The sequence below is a fragment of the Haliotis rufescens genome, unplaced genomic scaffold, assembly GCF_023055435.1.
Source record: "Haliotis rufescens isolate VD_foot unplaced genomic scaffold, xgHalRufe1.0.p SCAF_1, whole genome shotgun sequence".
Classification (NCBI taxonomy): domain Eukaryota; kingdom Metazoa; phylum Mollusca; class Gastropoda; order Lepetellida; family Haliotidae; genus Haliotis; species Haliotis rufescens.
Window position 1 is genome coordinate 18768610 of NW_025963779.1, and position 18736 is coordinate 18787345.

The 18736-nt window shown below is 39.7% G+C and overlaps 1 protein-coding gene and 1 long non-coding RNA gene across 4 annotated transcripts in view; one reads left to right on the plus strand and one right to left on the minus strand.

The window, feature by feature from the left end:
* LOC124150233 (probable ATP-dependent RNA helicase DHX34) overlaps positions 1-18736 on the minus strand; it is a 64160-nt gene that overhangs the window by 36071 nt on the left and 9353 nt on the right. For all 3 annotated transcript variants that reach the window (XM_048392421.1, XM_048392429.1, XM_048392427.1), the window contains exons 6-15: positions 17470-17604; positions 16292-16346; positions 15476-15543; positions 12901-13050; positions 11721-11846; positions 11116-11271; positions 9406-9513; positions 9047-9143; positions 5648-5795; positions 554-620 (exon numbers count right to left, since the gene is read on the minus strand). In XM_048392421.1, the coding sequence (XP_048248378.1) occupies positions 554-620; positions 5648-5795; positions 9047-9143; positions 9406-9513; positions 11116-11271; positions 11721-11846; positions 12901-13050; positions 15476-15543; positions 16292-16346; positions 17470-17604 (1110 nt within the window). The remainder of the gene's footprint in view (positions 1-553; positions 621-5647; positions 5796-9046; positions 9144-9405; positions 9514-11115; positions 11272-11720; positions 11847-12900; positions 13051-15475; positions 15544-16291; positions 16347-17469; positions 17605-18736) is intronic.
* LOC124146732 lies at positions 6706-8807 on the plus strand. Its single transcript, XR_006862719.2, has 2 exons — positions 6706-7258; positions 8684-8807. It is a non-coding gene; the product is annotated as an uncharacterized LOC124146732 (long non-coding RNA).

Here is an 18736-nt window from a genome sequence, read left to right on the forward strand (position 1 = left end):
TCATTGCAATACATGTCACTTCTACAAAGCCGTAACATACCGTATTCGATGTAATAAGCGCCCAGGGCGCTCTCAAAATTAAAAATAGGGGCTCTTATTAGAATATTATTTTGGTGAAAAAAAAACAGAGTTGAAAGATAAATTCCCTGGTTTATGTTGACAGCCTGAAATGTTTACATACGACAGATATATTTGTCCAGAATTTAACTGCCCATAATTAGGGTGCATATTACACACGAGTGCGTATTATACACGAATAAATCGGTTTTGTTTACATTGTTCAATCGGAAGGAGTGCTAATTGGGATTGTTCACTTGACAATATATTAGCAAATATTGCCGTGGGCGCTTATTAGAGAGGGGCGCTTATTAAGTCGAATACGGTAAGTTACTACAATATAACATGAACTGGGTAATTTGTAACTCCAATTTGGGAATTTTCACTGACATTTGATGACTTTGGGCCCCTTTTTGGGGGGTTTTGCTATATGTTAACATTATAAGGACTAGTGGACTAAAACAGTCAGTCTCTACCACTGATAGTTTTCCCGTACCTGCTCCTTGAGGAAAGCTATGGAAGTCTCAATGCTTGACATCTCTGGAGCCTCAATAAAAGGGAATCTGAAAAGAAGGAGTTCTCTTACAAGAGTGCACCCAGTATATACTTCGGTGAACATAAAACTTCAACAGCCAAAGCAGACAGCAAGGCAGCCCTCTCAGACCACCACAAAAGTTCCCTAGCCATCCTATACAGTTCATCCAGTTATCTGTGTGCCACTTGTTATCGAGTAACAAACTACCAGCTTGATAACAGTGTAAGAATGTACATCAAAATGTTACTACATGTAAATGCAACAAGGCAAAAATTGAGCAGGGCTCACTAACGTCCCCAACTTTGACGCCAACATATTTCTAAGTTCAAAACATAAAAAAAAAATAATTTAAATCAGGAAATACACATATCAAAATCAAACTTTGCACTGCACCTCTCCTATTGGTATAAAAACTGTTCCCCTAATTGGAAAAGAACCATAAAATAGCTTTCAAGTTGTAGGTCGCACAAATGTTGAAGTAAACAAATTCTAAGTTCAAAACATATTTTTTTAATATCAAACTTTGTAGTGCAAAAGAATTAGAAAGTAAGATAAATGACTTACAAGATGACATAAGGCGAAATTTCAACAAATAGATGAAAAAACATGTATCAGAATTATCAAAATACAAATTAGATATGAAACATATAAAAGAAGAGGAAATAAGAGGAATACAAATTTAAATAGAATGCAATGGTATGAGTGAGTGAGTGAGTATGGTTTTATGCCGCTGTTAGCAATATTCCAGCAATATCACGGTGGGGGATACCAGAAATGGGCTTCACACATTGTACCCATGTCCGGAATCGAACACTTTACCCACTAGGCTACCCGACCACCCCCAATGGTATGAGTAAGGAGAAAAGCCAATAAGTTATTTTTGCCACCTAGAAAATAGAAAATGTCAGTAAATAAATAAATAAAGTTATAACTGAAGGTGATACGGTTATAACAGACGGCAATTGTAATTTGGATGAGTTAAGAAACCAAAAAATTACATACATCTGATAGCAATGACAGAAATTATGAAAATTTAACACATTTAGAGACTCCAACATCAGACAACCAAAAAAAAAAATATTAGAAAGAGAAATTGAGCTTGAAAAATTTCATTTGCATTTAAGGACATGAAAAACAATAAAAGCCGTGGTTTTGATGGCTTTCCTATTGAATTTTTTAAGTTTTTCTGGAAAGAACTAAAATTCTGGATATACAGATTTGTAAAAAACACTTCTGCTAATTACAAAATGAGTTTGACAATGAAAAGAGGAGTTATAACTTGTATACTAAAATAAATATACAAATAAAGACAGGGCATAGATAAAAAACTGGAGACCAATAACTTTATTGAATGCACTCTATAACATAATCAGTACTTGTATTGCAAGCCGTATAAAATCAACATTGGAATTGCTCATTCATAATAAACAAACAGTATTTATTCCAGGAATATCTATTACAGAAAATACAAGGTTGTCATACGATATTATCTTTGAATCAAAAAGACAAAATAAACCAGGATTACTTCTGTTGATAAATTTTGAAAAGGCATTTGATGCAGTATCAAAACAATTTATAAACAAAGTTTTAAAAAATATGGATTTGGACCAGAAATGATAACTTACAGCACTACATCAAGCATAATACAAAATGGACATCTATCAGAATCGTTGACAAATGAAAGAGGCTGTCAACAAGGAGACCCATTTTCGACACTACCAAACCCTCCTGAGGATTTTGTCTTATCAGTTCTCAAAACATTTTACAACTTTATATGGAACAATAAAAAAGACAAAATCAAAAGGACCACTTGATGAGAAAATATGAGGAATGTGGATTACACATGATTAACATCAGAGCCCATATTGACGCACTAAAACTATCTGTGCTGAGATTATATTGTAAAATAACAACACAATCTCATTAAAATCAGATCTTAGTTCTCGCTATCACAAAACAAATGTTCTGTAATGTTCGTTTGTTCAGTTTTCAAAATTTTAATCAAGAACTGTGTCAACTTATTTTTCAAGCGAAATCTGAAATGAAAGTCGCCAGGTTGAAACGAGTGCCGTAAAGCTTGAGAAAGCTGCTTTCTAATTGGCTGATGTCGACTTCTTGTTAGTCATTTCAGTGGTCGGTCAAAGTTCGCGAAAGGTCGTTCTGATGTGACCCGTAATGGGATGTCCTCAGATCTTTGTTTCGCGGCAGTGAGAACTTAGGTCTGATTTTAATGAGATTGAATAACAACATAGAGTAACCCTTGTAATATCCCAATTAAAGACATCCTCTCTTTGGCTGCTAATGTTGACAAGCAATCTCAGGTTAAAAGCCCCTACTGGAAAGAAGAATTGAAAGCTTGGAACAACTTTTGTAAAAATAATATTATTAATTATGATCATATAGAAGACATTTTGTCCCACCCATTATGACCTAATCACAACTTCAAACAAGCAACATTCTACACAAAGCAATGGGCTAATATTGGAATTTACTCAATTAAAGATTTATACAATGAAAACAGATTGACGTCATTTGAAGAATTGATACTAAAATATCCGATATACCATGTTAGACTATATATATTTATAGAAATTGTATATAAATAATTGCTTAAGTGATCTGATGAAACCTCTTACAAGTGTTAGACTCTTTTATGATAAATGTTAAATGAATATAATCTTAAAGTTTGTGATAAATAGCCATTAATTCTTGACTGAGTTTAATTAGAAATAGATATTTACTGTTAGATGTAAACTGAAGGATGTAAAACTTTTAGATTTTCAATACCAATTTCTACATGGAATTATCTTCACAATGAAGGAACTATTAACAATGAAACTTATAGACAACAGTGTGTGTAGCTTTTGTAATGCTGTCAATGAAGACATCAGCCATGTCTTTTGGCAATGTTATGAAACTTAACAATGATTTCTAACTTTGGCTTAATAATTATCTTTCACAAAAATATAAATTGACAAAATATCTTATTTGGTTTGGTTCCTCTGATACTTTAATCAATCATATACTTTAATTGGGAAAAAGGAATAATCATGTTCGTGAAATCAAAGGAATCAAACTGAAAATAGATATACTTTTGAAACTACTTAAAAACATATATTCATATTGCCATATAAAAAAGGATGATAAAAATAACTTTAACAAAAAGTCGTCACTTTTAATCTCAACATTTAGCTCTCTGTTGATACATGCTATGTTTGAGTCTGATTGTGTGCTGCAAACTTTTTGGTTTGGAATGTGACAATGTTTGTTTCCAAACCTTTAAATTATTAAAGAGTGTATTGTGTCATTCTACGCAATCCGAAATATGTTTTGACTGAATACTGTATTACTCTACAACTCTGGGAACCATAAATTTAAAAAAAGATGCTGACAACATGGAGATGGTGGACAAATGAACACACTATCTGCTACCATGGGAGTTGTAGAGTGAGTGAGTGAGTTGGGTTTAATGCCGCCTTGAACAGTATTCCAGTTATACCACTGGGTGTCAGCTTGGTGTGGGAGGAAAGCCCGAAGTGATGCAGGCCTCAGACTTTTACCACTTTGGTGAGTGAGTGAGTTAGGTTTAACGCCGCTTTTAACAGTATTCCAGTTATATCACGGCCTGTCAGCTTAATGTGGGAGGAAAGCCCGAAGTGATGCGAGTCTCAGACGTTTACCAGTCGGTGAAACCCACGATCACGGGTATGTATGGTGCTGACAAACCTAGAAACATAATCGGGGCAAACCCACTTTGGTGAAACCCAAGAGCACAGTTATGGTGCTGTGGAACCTAGAAACAATCGGGGCAAACCAGGATTTGAACCCACAGTCAAAGGTTTCTTGCATGCCCAAGGGATGCAACACTGGACAGGGAATATAAGAGTATTAGAGGCAATGATGAACATAGCATCAGAACATTTACTTGGTACCTCTGAAAGTTTCATTTTTATTTCTATTTAAAGAAAACAACAAAACAATCCTTTAATATTCTGCGTCTCGAACACACGACCCCGGTAGTGAAATGTCGCAATTCTTAAAAACAATGTGATCCAATATAGCGTGCAGTTACTTCCCTTTTCATGCGCACAGCTTTACTGCACATCTCGTGTGTTATGGTCATGACGGCAATAGGAGTTTGTGTGCTTGTTTAGCCGTTTGCAAATTTGGTCAATGAAATAATGAATAATGAAATAATTTCTGATAAAACATCACCAGACATAAGGATTTACAAATTCAATGGTATTTACCGGTATGTACTGTATGACGGAAAAGATTTCATATGCAGAGGTTAAGATTACATTTGTATTTGTCTCGTAAAATAAGCCGGAAATAGCAATCAGCTGTTCACACATTTTCTCCCCCATCTATGAGTGATTTAGCTTTTAAAATACTTAATGTCATGGCCAATACCACAACTGAAAGGAAATTTCCATACAGTTATGAGAAGACCAAAGACTTTGTATCACTAACGACTAATGTTTGTTTCAAGGCGAGTTCATGGTAAGTTGATGTGATTTGCAGATCAGCTCGTACAAAATTTCGCCAAAATTAATGTAAACAAAATTGAATGAAGTCTTGGATAAAAGTAATATAATTGAGTACAAACGGAAGTCCAGATACACAATGAACACTTTTATAGCCAGATTGTGTAATAACAGGACTAACTTGCATACTTCAGTACAGATTTGTTGACATGCTGCTTCCGGTGTTGTATGCTCACAATAACGTCTTCGTGTTGTGAAATATAATCGAAGCTCATTGTATGCGTGTATTATGCACACACTGGTAGTCAATCGATAGTCATGTACTGTATTCCAGTATTTTACACATCAAGGAATAGAGTTATGTAGAGAGGCAATTTCCCAGGTTGATTGACACAATTGTTTATTTGGTTACATATTAGTTTGAATACCCCCCTCCAAAAAAGCCCGCCCACCTCTACTATATTTTCAAAACCCCTTCCCTGAGAACAAATTCTTTTATTTTTTTAATGCCTTAGCTGATGCGTAAATCTTCCTTACTGAGCTGGAGAGTTCTGTTCAAGTATCCTACCTCCTTGCATCGGGTAATCCAAGGGACATCATCTGGAGGATGAGGGTATCCAGCGTGACGCGCTGTATCTCAGGCGTGGCATACTCCTGGAAGGAGTTGTAGTCAGTGTCGGCATACAGGCGGTAGCACACCCCCGGGCCGGTCCTACCTGTGGGAGCCAATGGGAGGTTGTGAAGACTCTTGCAGTTGATCATCTTATATACCTACATATAATTATAATGTTTGCTCCCTCACAAATCATCAAAACAGTCATTTGATGATGCTGAAGCTTATTTGTACAACAATGTTGTTGTTTCATTTCAGCGCAGTTTATTGATTTAGTGAGTGTGTTGGTATTATTTAGTAACAGTTTTTTTCAGCCAACTCGCAGCAGGAAAATCCAAAGTGGCTGTAGCAGACATCTACCCCACTGTAGCAATATTGTGCCAACAAACCCAGGATCATAGTCAGAGCAGGTCAGGAACTCAACACACAATCTTATTAATATCAACAATATATATATTAGGTCTAGCTCTACCAAACAAAGATCTTAGCACATCCCATTATGGGTCACATCAGAATGATCCTTCAGAAACTTTGATTAACCAATGAAATGACTAACAAGAAGTCGACATTAGCCAATCAGAAAGTAGTTTCTTGAGCTATACGTCACTAGTTTCACACTGGCGACTTCCATTTCAGATTACACTTTGAAATAAATTGACAAAGTTCTTGATTCAAGAGCAGTGCTATGATTGGTCGGATAAAAGGTCTTCCTGGCATGCCCTGTATTGAGTTGTTCTCAGATCTTTGCTTAAGGCCAGACACGGCACCTTAAATTAACATAATTGCTTCAATATGTCAAAATCGAGATTTTGATTTTTTTCGCATATATAATACATGTACTTTGTGATGCAACATGTTTTTTACGATATTGTGTACATTTACTGAATAAAAAACGTTATTAAAATCATAATGTGTGGTATTGTTTTTAAATATGATCGTAATCAATGTGGAAAAACCTGAACTTTCACCCATGACAACGCCCCCGCAGCTGTAACGAACCCCTTCATGTTATACATCGCTAGAAAGCTGATCGTTTCCGCCATCTTTCTGTGCAAAAACATTCTAAAAATAGATATTCCACGTGAGGCTATCGTCGGTTTTTCCCGCGAATCATTCGTACGTAAATTACCATTTAAGGAGAAATATCCCGTAATGCAACATTCGGGAATATTCGTTCGATCCAAATAAAGTAAAACGTATCCCACAATGCACCATTCGGCTTAGCAACAAAACACCGGTCTTTTCCGGTAGGTATACAAAATGGCGGCTGCTTTGCGAAAAGATTAACAGGCAAACATCGTTTTTGATATTTTCTTAACTGAAAATTGTTTTGTTTTTTTAAAATGAGGTCAAAACACGGGTCACAACACGCCTATGGTTAGAATAGGAGGCGAAGGGCAAGTCAGTTGAAGCAGGCACGTTCGAAATGCGGTGTTAGAGTTACGACCCGTGTTGACAGCGCGATCATCCCTGTGTCAGATTCTGACAGCTTGGACGTTTTAGATGCATCGGAATCATCCGGGGACCACGCCGTTGGGGAAAACATCCCCGTTGGAGACAATGAAGGTGAGAATTCTTTTTTATTGAATGCAACTTCACGCAGCGACATAAAACTATCAAAATTTAAAGCTGCTGAAAATATCAAATCTCCCGTGCTTGACAATGATGAACCAAAACCTCAATGGATGTTAATTGACATGAGACAAATGAATTTATTTTTTTCAAGAGATTGAATGCCAATCATGTCACGAACAGGGGTCTTTGTTGTTTGAAAAGAGTGACAATTTTGATAGATTTGGATTTGCTGTAAACGTTATGTTGACATGTCAAAACTGTCAGATGTGTGTTGCCAAAAATTACACTTCACAAAGGTAAGGTAATCAATCTGGTACCAATCCCTTTCAGGTCAATGAAATGTTTATGCTCTGTCAGAGGTAGGACTTGGTCATGCTGCAATGAAAAGGTTTTGTCTGGTTTTTGGAATGGAAGGTCTCCATCCTAAGACATTTCAACAAAAACAAAACATTCTTTCACAGGTTGTTGTTGAAAATACTAAGGAAGTTTTGTCAACATCAGACATTGTCTCGATGCAGAAATTGCAGAAAAGATGGTACCTGTGTATCAAAGAATGTCTGATGAAAACCTTAAGAGGATGGTGAAAGGCAAGACACAGAATGCTAATGAATGCTTGCATTCCGTGATCTAGTCCCGTTGTCCGAAGACCGTTTTTGTGGGTGCAAGGCGGTTGCATCGGGCAGTGGCGTCTGCAATAGCTTCGTTCAATGAGGGTACATGTCACATTACTCAGGTAATTAACAAGCTTGCAATAGAAGCTAATGAAATAACAGCAGCTTCTATTGAAAGACTTGATAATGTGGGAACCCTCAAAGCAAGGAAGCAAAGCCAGGAGACATCTAAGATAGAACGTAGTGCAAAGTGGGAGGCTAAAAAAAGGGACCGAGTTCATGTTGAGGCAGCTGAAGGCTTGTTGTATGGTGCTGGGGAGTTTTAAGTCCTGTTATTTCTTTGTACATACATTGTTTTATGTATCTTGAATACATCCCATCAGTAAACTAAGATTTTGTAAGTGTTTAATAGGTGCTGAAGGAAGAAAACCATATACAAACTTATTTCCTCATTTTCTCCATTAACGTCATTTTGGATCTTAGTGAACATAGATCTCAACCATTATTGGCCCGATTTGAATGAAATTTGGTGTACATATAGGCAGAGGATTACTTTACACAATAACAGAGAGACTTTTTACAATTTGTTGGCCATTTTGATTTAAAAAAATAAATTATGGGTAAAAATCAACCTAAAAAATGTGAAATTTTGAAAAATTATTTTAAAAATATATCCCAGTCTTTTTTTAATTTTTCTTTCTGTCATTGTACGCAACACCATACAAGCTTTGTTATACAATTGAAATTATATAAATATCTTTATTGGTCTTAGAGAAAAACTGAAACTAATTTCCATCTTTTTCAGGCTTGCGGCGGCCATCTTGGATGTTTCCATGGCAACCGGTGGCAACATCACCTGGAAAAGACTCCATTTCAATTGTTAATATGTATACCTCAAAGTTGTAACCCATTAAAACTAACAAATACTTGTGAAGCATTTTGTCAATTGTAAGGTGCAGTGTCTGGCCTTAAAGCTAGCGGAAAACTAAGATCTGATTTTAATGAGATTGCTCAAACCCATGACCAGTCGACTAAGTGATACCACTATGCAGTGAAATTTGCATTCCTTTCTCCCCTACCCCACCCCACCCCTCCCTAAAGGCAGCAGATCCACCTGTGCCCAACCAAACACAACTTGGAGAAGTCTGGCAAGAAAATGGTAACGAACCTGCTCGACCCTTCCTCTGTTCCGCACTAGCTTGACTGATCCAGAACTCCTGAAGACGCCGCATCTTATACTTGGGGTCAAAATTCATTTCCTTGACCTGTCGTGCAATATGTTCAGCCATTAGCCTTTCATGTATTAATCATTTCATTAGTCGAAAACATTTCATGAAATGAAGACGATTCATTTGAGAGAGTGAGCGTAATCAAACCATCTCCAAGGTTTGAGCATTATGTAACTTAATATGTTTCTATGTAATTGCCCATCTTTGTAGTCTGGGCCCCTGACAATCCAGCGTTATGGAACCAATTATTCACAAGGTTCAGTTGTGTGGTGCAACCAACCAGGAACACGCCACATACCTTGCCTGAGTCTACAATGAACCGGACACCGTCAATGGTCACCGACGTCTCTGCGATATTCGTAGATACGATGCACTTTCTCACTCCCTCGGGAGATACGTCAAACACCTGAAGCCAAAAACACGGTGAATACTTCTGCCACACTGAGGATCAGCACCTTTAGCAAGCATACCGTCATTCACATTTGTCCAAAAAATGCCCCGCATGGAACAGTGAAACTTTTATGAAGCAGTCAGAAATATTCCACTTATATCACAGCAAGCCAAGACAACCAGTGGCTAATAGTGTAGGCAACAATCCACACCGTCAGGTATGACCCATCATCCAAGTCACACTCAGTCCTCATTGGCTGGCTCTGAGGACAAGCACTGAATACTGGGGACCTATATTCTGCCCTGGAAGCCACACAGGAAGACAAGCATTAGATACTGAGGATCGATATTCTGTCTCGAAGCCATACAGGAAGACCAGTATTAGATACTGAGGATCGATATTCTGCCCTGAAAGCCTCACAGGAAGACAAGCATTAGATACTGAGGATCGATATTCTGTCTCGAAGCCATACAGGAAGACCAGTATTAGATACTGAGGATCGATATTCTTCCCTGAAAGCCTCACAGGAAGATAAGCATTAGATACTGAGGATCGATATTCGGCCCTGGAAGCCTCACAGGAAGACCTGCACTGAATACTGGGGACCTATATTCTGCCCTGAAAGCCACACAGGAAGACAAGCATTAGATACTGAGGATCGATATTCTGTCTCGAAGCCATACAGGAAGACCAGTATTAGATACTGAGGATCGATATTCTGCCCTGGAAGCCACACAGGAAGACAAGCATTAGATACTGAGGATCGATATTCTGTCTCGAAGCCATACAGGAAGACCAGTATTAGATACTGAGGATCGATATTCGGCCCTGGAAGCCTCCCAGGAAGACCAGCATTAGATACTGAGGATCGATATTCGGCCCTGGAAGCCTCACAGGAAGACCAGCATTAGATACTGAGGATCGATATTCGGCCCTGAAAGCCTAGCTCACAGGAAGACAAGCATTAGATACTGAGGATCGATATTCGGCCCTGGAAGCCTCACAGGAAGACCAGCATTAGATACTGAGGATCGATATTCGGCCCTGAAAGCCTCACAGGAAGACAAGCATTAGATACTGAGGATCGATATTCGGCCCTGAAAGCCTCACAGGAAGACCAGTATTAGATACTGAGGATCGATATTCGGCCCTGGAAGCCTCCCAGGAAGACCAGCATTAGATACTGAGGATCGATATTCGGCCCTGAAAGCCTCCCAGGAAGACCAGTATTAGATACTGAGGATCGCTATTCGGCCCTGAAAGCCTCACAGGAAGACAAGCATTAGATACTGAGGATCGATATTCGGCCCTGAAAGCCTCACAGGGACTTGTTTAATCATACATGGCCAGATGTAGTCAATACATCACATCCTTAATCTCCCAGCAGACGATAATCAGAGTAACCTCCTTTACGTCCTAACAATTCGACCACAAATCTACTGAACCTAGGAAGGTTTTGTCCTCATGCCAAAGGATCCTGGAAATATGCCTTGTATTTTTCACATTATTTCTATACAATTGCATACAGTGGTGCAACTCTCATTGGCATCACCATGGTAAGTTTTCCCACACTTGTCATCCCTACCATCGTCCCTGCACCAGTTTCTGATAGCTCACCTTATCCTGCTCCTGGACTGACAGAGCACTGTGGAGGGGCAGGATGATCCATCTCTTGGTCTGTTGAGCGTACTGATTGGCTGCCTCCACAATAGTCATAATCTCTGTCATCCCACTCAAAAATATCAGCAGATCACCTCGCTCTGTGACTGGGTACTGCAATCAGGAAACTCCATTTTATGTACAAATACCAAGTCACAGGAACAGCGGTACAGGAAGCAGTGTCAACTAACTCTGTGTCACAGCATGTCACATACCATCGATAACAGCATGTCACCTACCATCAATGGGGAAGGAGGAGGAGGAGGGAAGGGGAAGGAGGGCGAGGGGAAAGAGGGAGAGGGGGGATTCAAGCAGGGTACCCTCAATACATGGAGAAAATATTGTACAAAACAACTACTACTCGAGCTGTGAGAGTGTTACTCGTCACGTCTAAGCTGTATCATGCCATGTTCAGAATGGAAATAAAGTGCTTCACATTATTGTTACAGGTACAATCTCTTTACCTTAGCTTTGACAGAACAGTATTTACCATTCCAAATATACAACGATATGAGGTTGGACCCACATAAGGAGGTACGGGGTTGCATCCAAATTCTACTCACCCGGTGGTCAATTGTCTGCATTATGCGGAGGTATGGGGTCGGATCCAACTTCTCGCCACGACTCGTCATCTCGTCACGTTTAATTGGCTGGTACTCTAACTCAATAGGATGAAGACGCCCCGGGACCTGCAACACATCATCTTTCTTTGCCAATACAACGTGCATGAATAAATCAACATTATCAACACTTGTTGAATACGTTTACAATTCTGCACAACAACCAGTCCAATATAGCTAACTATACTAAGAGCTGTCATCTTAAGTTTGAAAAAATAAAAGAATTGGTTCTCAGGCAATGACTTTTGAAAATATATTGCGGGCGGGCAGTGGTTTGGTTTTTTTTTTGCTAGTTCAAACTAGTATGTAACCAAATTAACAGTTGTGTACCATCAACCTGGGAAAGGGCCTCCCTTCATAAACAAGCATACAAACTCCTATTGCCGCCATGACCAAAACACAAGATCCATAGTAAAGCAGTGTGCATGTAAAGGGAAGTAACTGCGTGCTATAAGCATTTTGTTTTTAAACGTTAGGATTGTTTCTTCTTAAATTGGAAATAAAAATAAAACGTGCAACGGACTTTATGATGATGCGGGCAGTGCCTGAGAACCAACAGAACCAATTTTGTGGGTTTTTTTAGCCTTACCAAAAGATCCAAAGTGAGATTCATTAATTGTATACTGTTTGATATGATAAGCACATAAATACAGATAACACAACCTCAGATATACAAAGCAGGTCACCAGACCCTCCTCAACATAAACAAGTGTTGATTAGCTGCTATCAGAAGACATGAGGGTGAGAATTAAATCATCTTCCATTATATATATTATCATTCTTCGATGTTATTCACTAGTCCTAAGCCCCAGTCTAGTACAACAGCTTGTCAGGCTAGTGTAGCATCTTTGTGGAAGTAGCCTGTTCAGTCTGATCATATTTTCCTGACATGTCAGGTGTATGAATCAAATCTGTTGTCAAACTGTAAAACTGATACAGTGAATAGACAAAATACATTCTCGGCAAGCTTCTACATCAGCAAAGACTGAATGTACATGTTAGATGTCCCTCAAACCTAACACTATAATCAACCTTATTAATGTGGACAGCAAATACCGATGCAAGACATTTATTGAGGTGGCTTCGAGGGTATGACTAAATGACCAGACGGTAGTTGCCTCACCCGTATGACTGGGGCATTCTCGAAGTAGCCGCTGAAGAGCTCGATGTTGATGGTGGCAGACATGAGCACAAGCTTGAGGTCCTCTCTCTGTGTCAGCATGCACTTGAGCACACCAAGCAGGAAGTCCGTGAAGATGTGACGCTCGTGAACCTACAAACACCATCAGTTACCCTCACCTCATTTTATACAAGATTGAAAAATATCGCATAGCTTGTACCTATCTGTTTACATCACTGACAGGAGCTCTACCATCCAGGAAACCCTGAGTGAGTGAGTGATTGACTTGTTCCACTTTTAAAAGTATTTCAGTTATGTGTGCTTAAGGACAGCTTTGGTGTAGACAAAGCAAGGATCAATCTGAATGTTGGATTTATCCCCACAATAACAGGATCCTGGTATGCCTACAGTTAAAATGATTATGGAATCCAACCATGTTAAGTACATGGAGAATGTCTACAATTTTCAAGCTACATCAAAGTAGCCTGACCATGTGAAGCACGGATGTATCATAGTATTGTAACTAGGGTTGTGACGGGTAACTCAGGTACTCAGGTCGGGTGGGTCCTGAGTAGGACCCGGGTACCCACAGGACTACCCAGACCCATGGTTAGTCACATGATATATACTGAGTCAAATTAAAAACTTCACATTTTTAAAAGTAAACCCATATATGATATACAACGGACAAATGTATCAGAGAAGGTAATTATTAATCATAAATGTCCAAAGAAGGATTTTAATTAACGGTGGTAACCATAATTTGTTCCAAGCACCTACGGTATTCGGTAATAACATTAACAGTTTAAATCATAAGTCCCAAGCATGATGGCACACAAGTTCAGTAGCGTGTATGGCCACCATGTGCGTTGACAACTGCCACACAACACCTCCGCATGGACCTTGTGATGCTTGTGAACACATGATTGGGAAGATGACGCCATTGTTGCTGCAAAATGGTGCCAAGATCTTGCAAATTCTGTGGTTGGTTCTGGAGAGTGCGCAGACTTCTGCCAAGAGCATCCCACACGTGTTCGATGGGATTGAGGTCGGGAGACCTTGATGGCCAGTCCATAACGTTGACTCCTGCATTCTGAAGGAAATTCCTTGTCAAAATTGCTGTGTGGGGTCTGGCATTGTCGTGTTGGAAGATCAAACCGGGTCCATGTGCTGCCATAAAAGGCAGAAGTTCTGGTGCCAGTACCTGGTCGCGGTAAGCAGCAGCGTTGAGGTTGCCACGGATGACAAGAAGCCTGGAACATGCCCTGCCACAGAAAGCACCCCACACCATGACACTTCCGCCTCGAAATCTGTCAACTTCCTGTACACAACACCGGGCTTAACGTTCATGACGGCACCTCCACACCTTCGCCCTACCATCAGCAAATCGAAGATTAAATCGGGATTCATCACTGAAGACGACTTGATTCCAATTCCTCGGAGTCCATCGTAAGTGTCGCTGTGCCCACAATTGACGTTGACGTCTGTGTAATTGAGTCAGAATCGGCCCGCAGTATGGCCGTCGTGCTTGAAGGTGAGCAGTTCTCAGACGGTTTCGAACAGTTTGCGCACTCAGTCTACTCCTAAACAGTTCATTTCTGGTTGATGAAGCCGTCAAAAATCGGTTACGGAGGTGACACGTGGTCGACCTGGCCAAGGGCGATCAGTGGTGGTACCCGTTTGCTGTAGACGCGTCTGTAAATCATAAACAGTCCGTTGACTAAGACCCATCGTCCTTGCGACTTCAGCTACGGACGTTCCCGTCTGCAACATGCCGATGGCACGTTCACGTTGCTTATTTGAAAGGCGTGGCGTGACAAATGGCTGCAAAGACATTTATTTTCTTGTGTTTTTCTTTTTTCGTTAATGACTGCTTACAAGTATGGCTGAAAACAGGTGCGGTATTATAGCCACGTGACCAGTTGCACGTGAAAAAACACTTTTGCCACTATAATGCTGTGCACATGATTTTGATCAATTCACCTGCACAAAAACGGGTGTTATCTGAAGACAATACGTGGCCATTACTGTTTAAATACACAATTAGGGCCCACAATGATAACTGGTCAAAATGTTAAATTTTAGGATTGTGAAGTTTTTAATTTGGTTCAGTATATATTGTTTAATGACAAAAATTATCTAAAAGTCTATGGTTACACTAAATGTCACATATGTTCCCATTTCTTTCTGACAATGCACCCATTCCTCCTAACTTTTATATGTCTGAATAAAGATAAAACTTCAAGCATCAAACTTCAGTGTATGCATGAGCGGATCATTTTACACATGTATCTAAATGTATTTTGCCAGGGCTACGGTCAAACTTTTCCAAATCGGACAGTTTGTACCTATCTCTAAATATCTTCAGTGGATACCAAGATAGGGTAGGGTAATAGGGTGGTGGGTACCCGGGTAGGAAATTTTGACCCATCCCAGCCCCAACTGTAACATTCTGTAACAGTCCGAGTACCATGATGCTCTATCATCAAAGTCATACCTTGTGAACTACAACTAATCACTAATGGACCATCAGTACAATGTCCCCACACAGGGATTCCACATTGAGACTCTACACTACCTCGTCAATCACAATGACATCATACTGTTTCAGATAAGGATCAGATGTCATCTGTCTCAGCAGCAGTCCTGGAAACAGAAAATACAACAGCATAAGCTGTGGAGTTGTGTACTTCAGGGGAGAGCTAGACTGTTCTCTGCAACACTAATATATACTAAAGCAGCAGTCAACTTAACTGCTGGTCCGTTGGCCCACGGCTCACAGCAATAGCAGAGGGCACCTGCTGTCATAAAGGCAGTGGGGGCGGTGGTGTAGCCTAGTGGTTAAAGAGTTTGCTCGTCATGCTGAAGACCCGGGTTCGATTCCCGACATGGGTACAATGTGTGAAGCCCCTTTCTGGTGTCCCCCGCTGTGACATTGCTGGAATATTGCTAAAAGCGGCATATAACCATACTCTCACTCACTCATCAAGTCAGTGTCCTGGTTGGCCAGTGGGTAACCCTGTCTTTCTGATACTTGTTTGTAGCTGTCTATTGATTTACTTACTGACATTCCACTAACAAAGAAACGGCACTGGTGGAATATTTGACATACTCAAATCGTCCTGTTTGTTTTTGTGGGGAACATGGGAAGGACGACTTCTTTTCAACACTATCTGGGCCTGGTGGTCAGTGGATTGTTTTCCTTAATTCTATACGTCCATTTCTGGTGTCTCCCACCATGATATTGCTGGAATATTGCTAAAACCCAAACTCACTCACTCACTCACACTTAATTCTATACAAGCTGTATGATTACATCTCCTAACTTTGACCACACAACTATACAACTGTACCTATTCCTCTCCTTAGCCCAGCATCTCCATCATGTCCTTACCTTCTGTCAGGAAGAGGATTTTAGTGGCTCTTGTTTTGCTTTTCTCAAAGCGCACCTGGAATCAAGCAACTTGTATGAGATTACAGGTAAAAATATTCATTGATATTGTCTCAGCAGGATTAATGCCAGTCCCAACAACTTGTATGAGTGAGTTAAATATTCAAGCTTTATGACAGCGGTCTGTAAATAATCGAGTCTGGACCAGACAATCCAGTGATTGATATCACGAGCATCGATCCACGCAATTGGGATAAGATGACATCAAACAAGTCAGCAAGCCTGACCAACCGATCCCGTCAGTCGCCTCTTACAAAATGCATAGTCGCCTTTTACAGCTAGTCATAAGTAAATGCCATAATAGCAGGTAATTTTAATAACTAAACAGATACTTCTGTGAATCCTTTGAAAAAAGAAGATTGGTTGAATATCTAGCATTTTACAATGGCCCTACAATATTAATAAACTCTTCAACAAACTCCACAAATAAAGAGACTTGGGGGTTAAAAATATTGTTTACACTCTGTAAGACATCGACTCATGGCAACTTTGAAACATGAGTTTAACTAGTCAAGATAGTGCATGTGTAAGTCACAATTACTGAACGTGTTTCTGGTACATGCATGACACAGGGATCTGTAGATGCTGATATCCAGTATTAGATGAAAAAACTAATAGTCTTGGTTCTCAGGCACCGCCCGCATTATCGTAAAGTTTGCCACATGTTTCGTTTTTAATAACCATTTTTATAAACACAAAGTCCAACGGTAATCAAAATCTGGATTCCGGTATTTTGCTCATCAAGGAATACATTTATGTAGGGAGGCCCTTTACCAGGTTGATTGTACACAATTGTTTATTTGGTTACACAACTGTTTATTTGGTTACACAATTGTTTATTTGGTTATATTTGGTTACACAATTGTTTATTTGGTTACACAACTGTTTATTTGGTTACACAACTGTTTATTTGGTTACACAACTGTTTATTTGGCACTATATTTTCAAACACCATTGCCAGAGGACCAATATTTTTAAGCCTTACTAAAAATGTAAAATGCTCTCTTTGGATTTTAGGGGTGAATATTTTCACTATTGCATTAGAACGGAATGTTGTTAATAGGATTGAATTGGAAGAAAGCTGGGAACATATCTGACATGGTTTCCTGGCTATCAATTACCTGGAAGGCTACAGCCGAGCCATACTCGTTGAGGGTCTCATAGCCAACTCGCTTTGACAGAGAGATGCAGGCGATCCTCCGCGGCTGTGTGCAGGCGATGTTCTCGAACCCTGCCTCCATCAGATACTGCGGCACCTGAGATAACAGCGAGTGAGACGGCCTTAAATGCTGCTTTTAACAACATTTCAGTATCTTACAGTGTGTCAGCTTGAAGTGGGAAGAAAGCTACACATGATGTATGACCCTGACTTTATCCACATTGGTGGAACCAACAAGGACAGGTATGGTAATTATAGATCAAATCCTAATCAGGCGATTGTTAGACAGAACTCACATGCATTGGATTGTGTAGCATACAAGGGACGCAACTCTGTACAGCAAATTATAGAGCCTCAGATAAATGGGCGAGTAATGCCGCTTCAGTGAGTATGGATTTATGCCACATTCAGCAATATTCCAGCAATATTTCAGCAATATCACGGCAGGGCGACAACAGAAATAAGTCATAGCACACACCCTATCTCACACGATGGTAACAAATTGATTACATTTTTTCAAAGAAACAGTACAGTATTGAAAAATAAAAACACTTTACAATGTCAGAATCATTGAAGCAGAAATAACTCGTTAATAGGCACAAACATAGGGAATCAGAGTATTCCACTTATTTATATACTTATCCTGACACAACTGTATGCAATATTCCTTGTATATAACAGTATAACATTATAACAAGATAAGTACTTAATGTTGAACCTTTGAGATTCCTTGTTCTTTGCATGTGACAAAAGGAATTCTGCTACTTGTGGTAGGGTAGCGTTGGCTGTCGTAACACCTTTATAGGTCGCAAACAGGTCACAGCTCTTCCATTTATCTTCGTATAAATTCCTCAGAGATCTGCGAAGGGCTATGGAGACTGCCTTGGCTTCTGTCAGAATATCCCCTTCTAGTGAGGTTGAATGTGATATGTTCCTATTTAAAAACAGTAATAGGGTGTTGGTCTGTCTGATTTTCAGAATAATCAGCGGTATTAGTGCTGGTGGTGGGAACACATAAAAGTGTAGCCCTTCCCAAGATATCGCCGGGGAGTCAACGGCCCAAGCTAGTGGGTCCTGTACTGGTGAGATGAACAGCAATAACTGTTCGTTGAACCTTGTTGCAAATAGGTTTATTGACAGGAAACCTTTCTCCCTGGAATGCCTAGGGATGGAGCATCCATTCTGCTGGAGATTGTTTGGATGGCCGAGATAGATGTCTTTTATTTGTA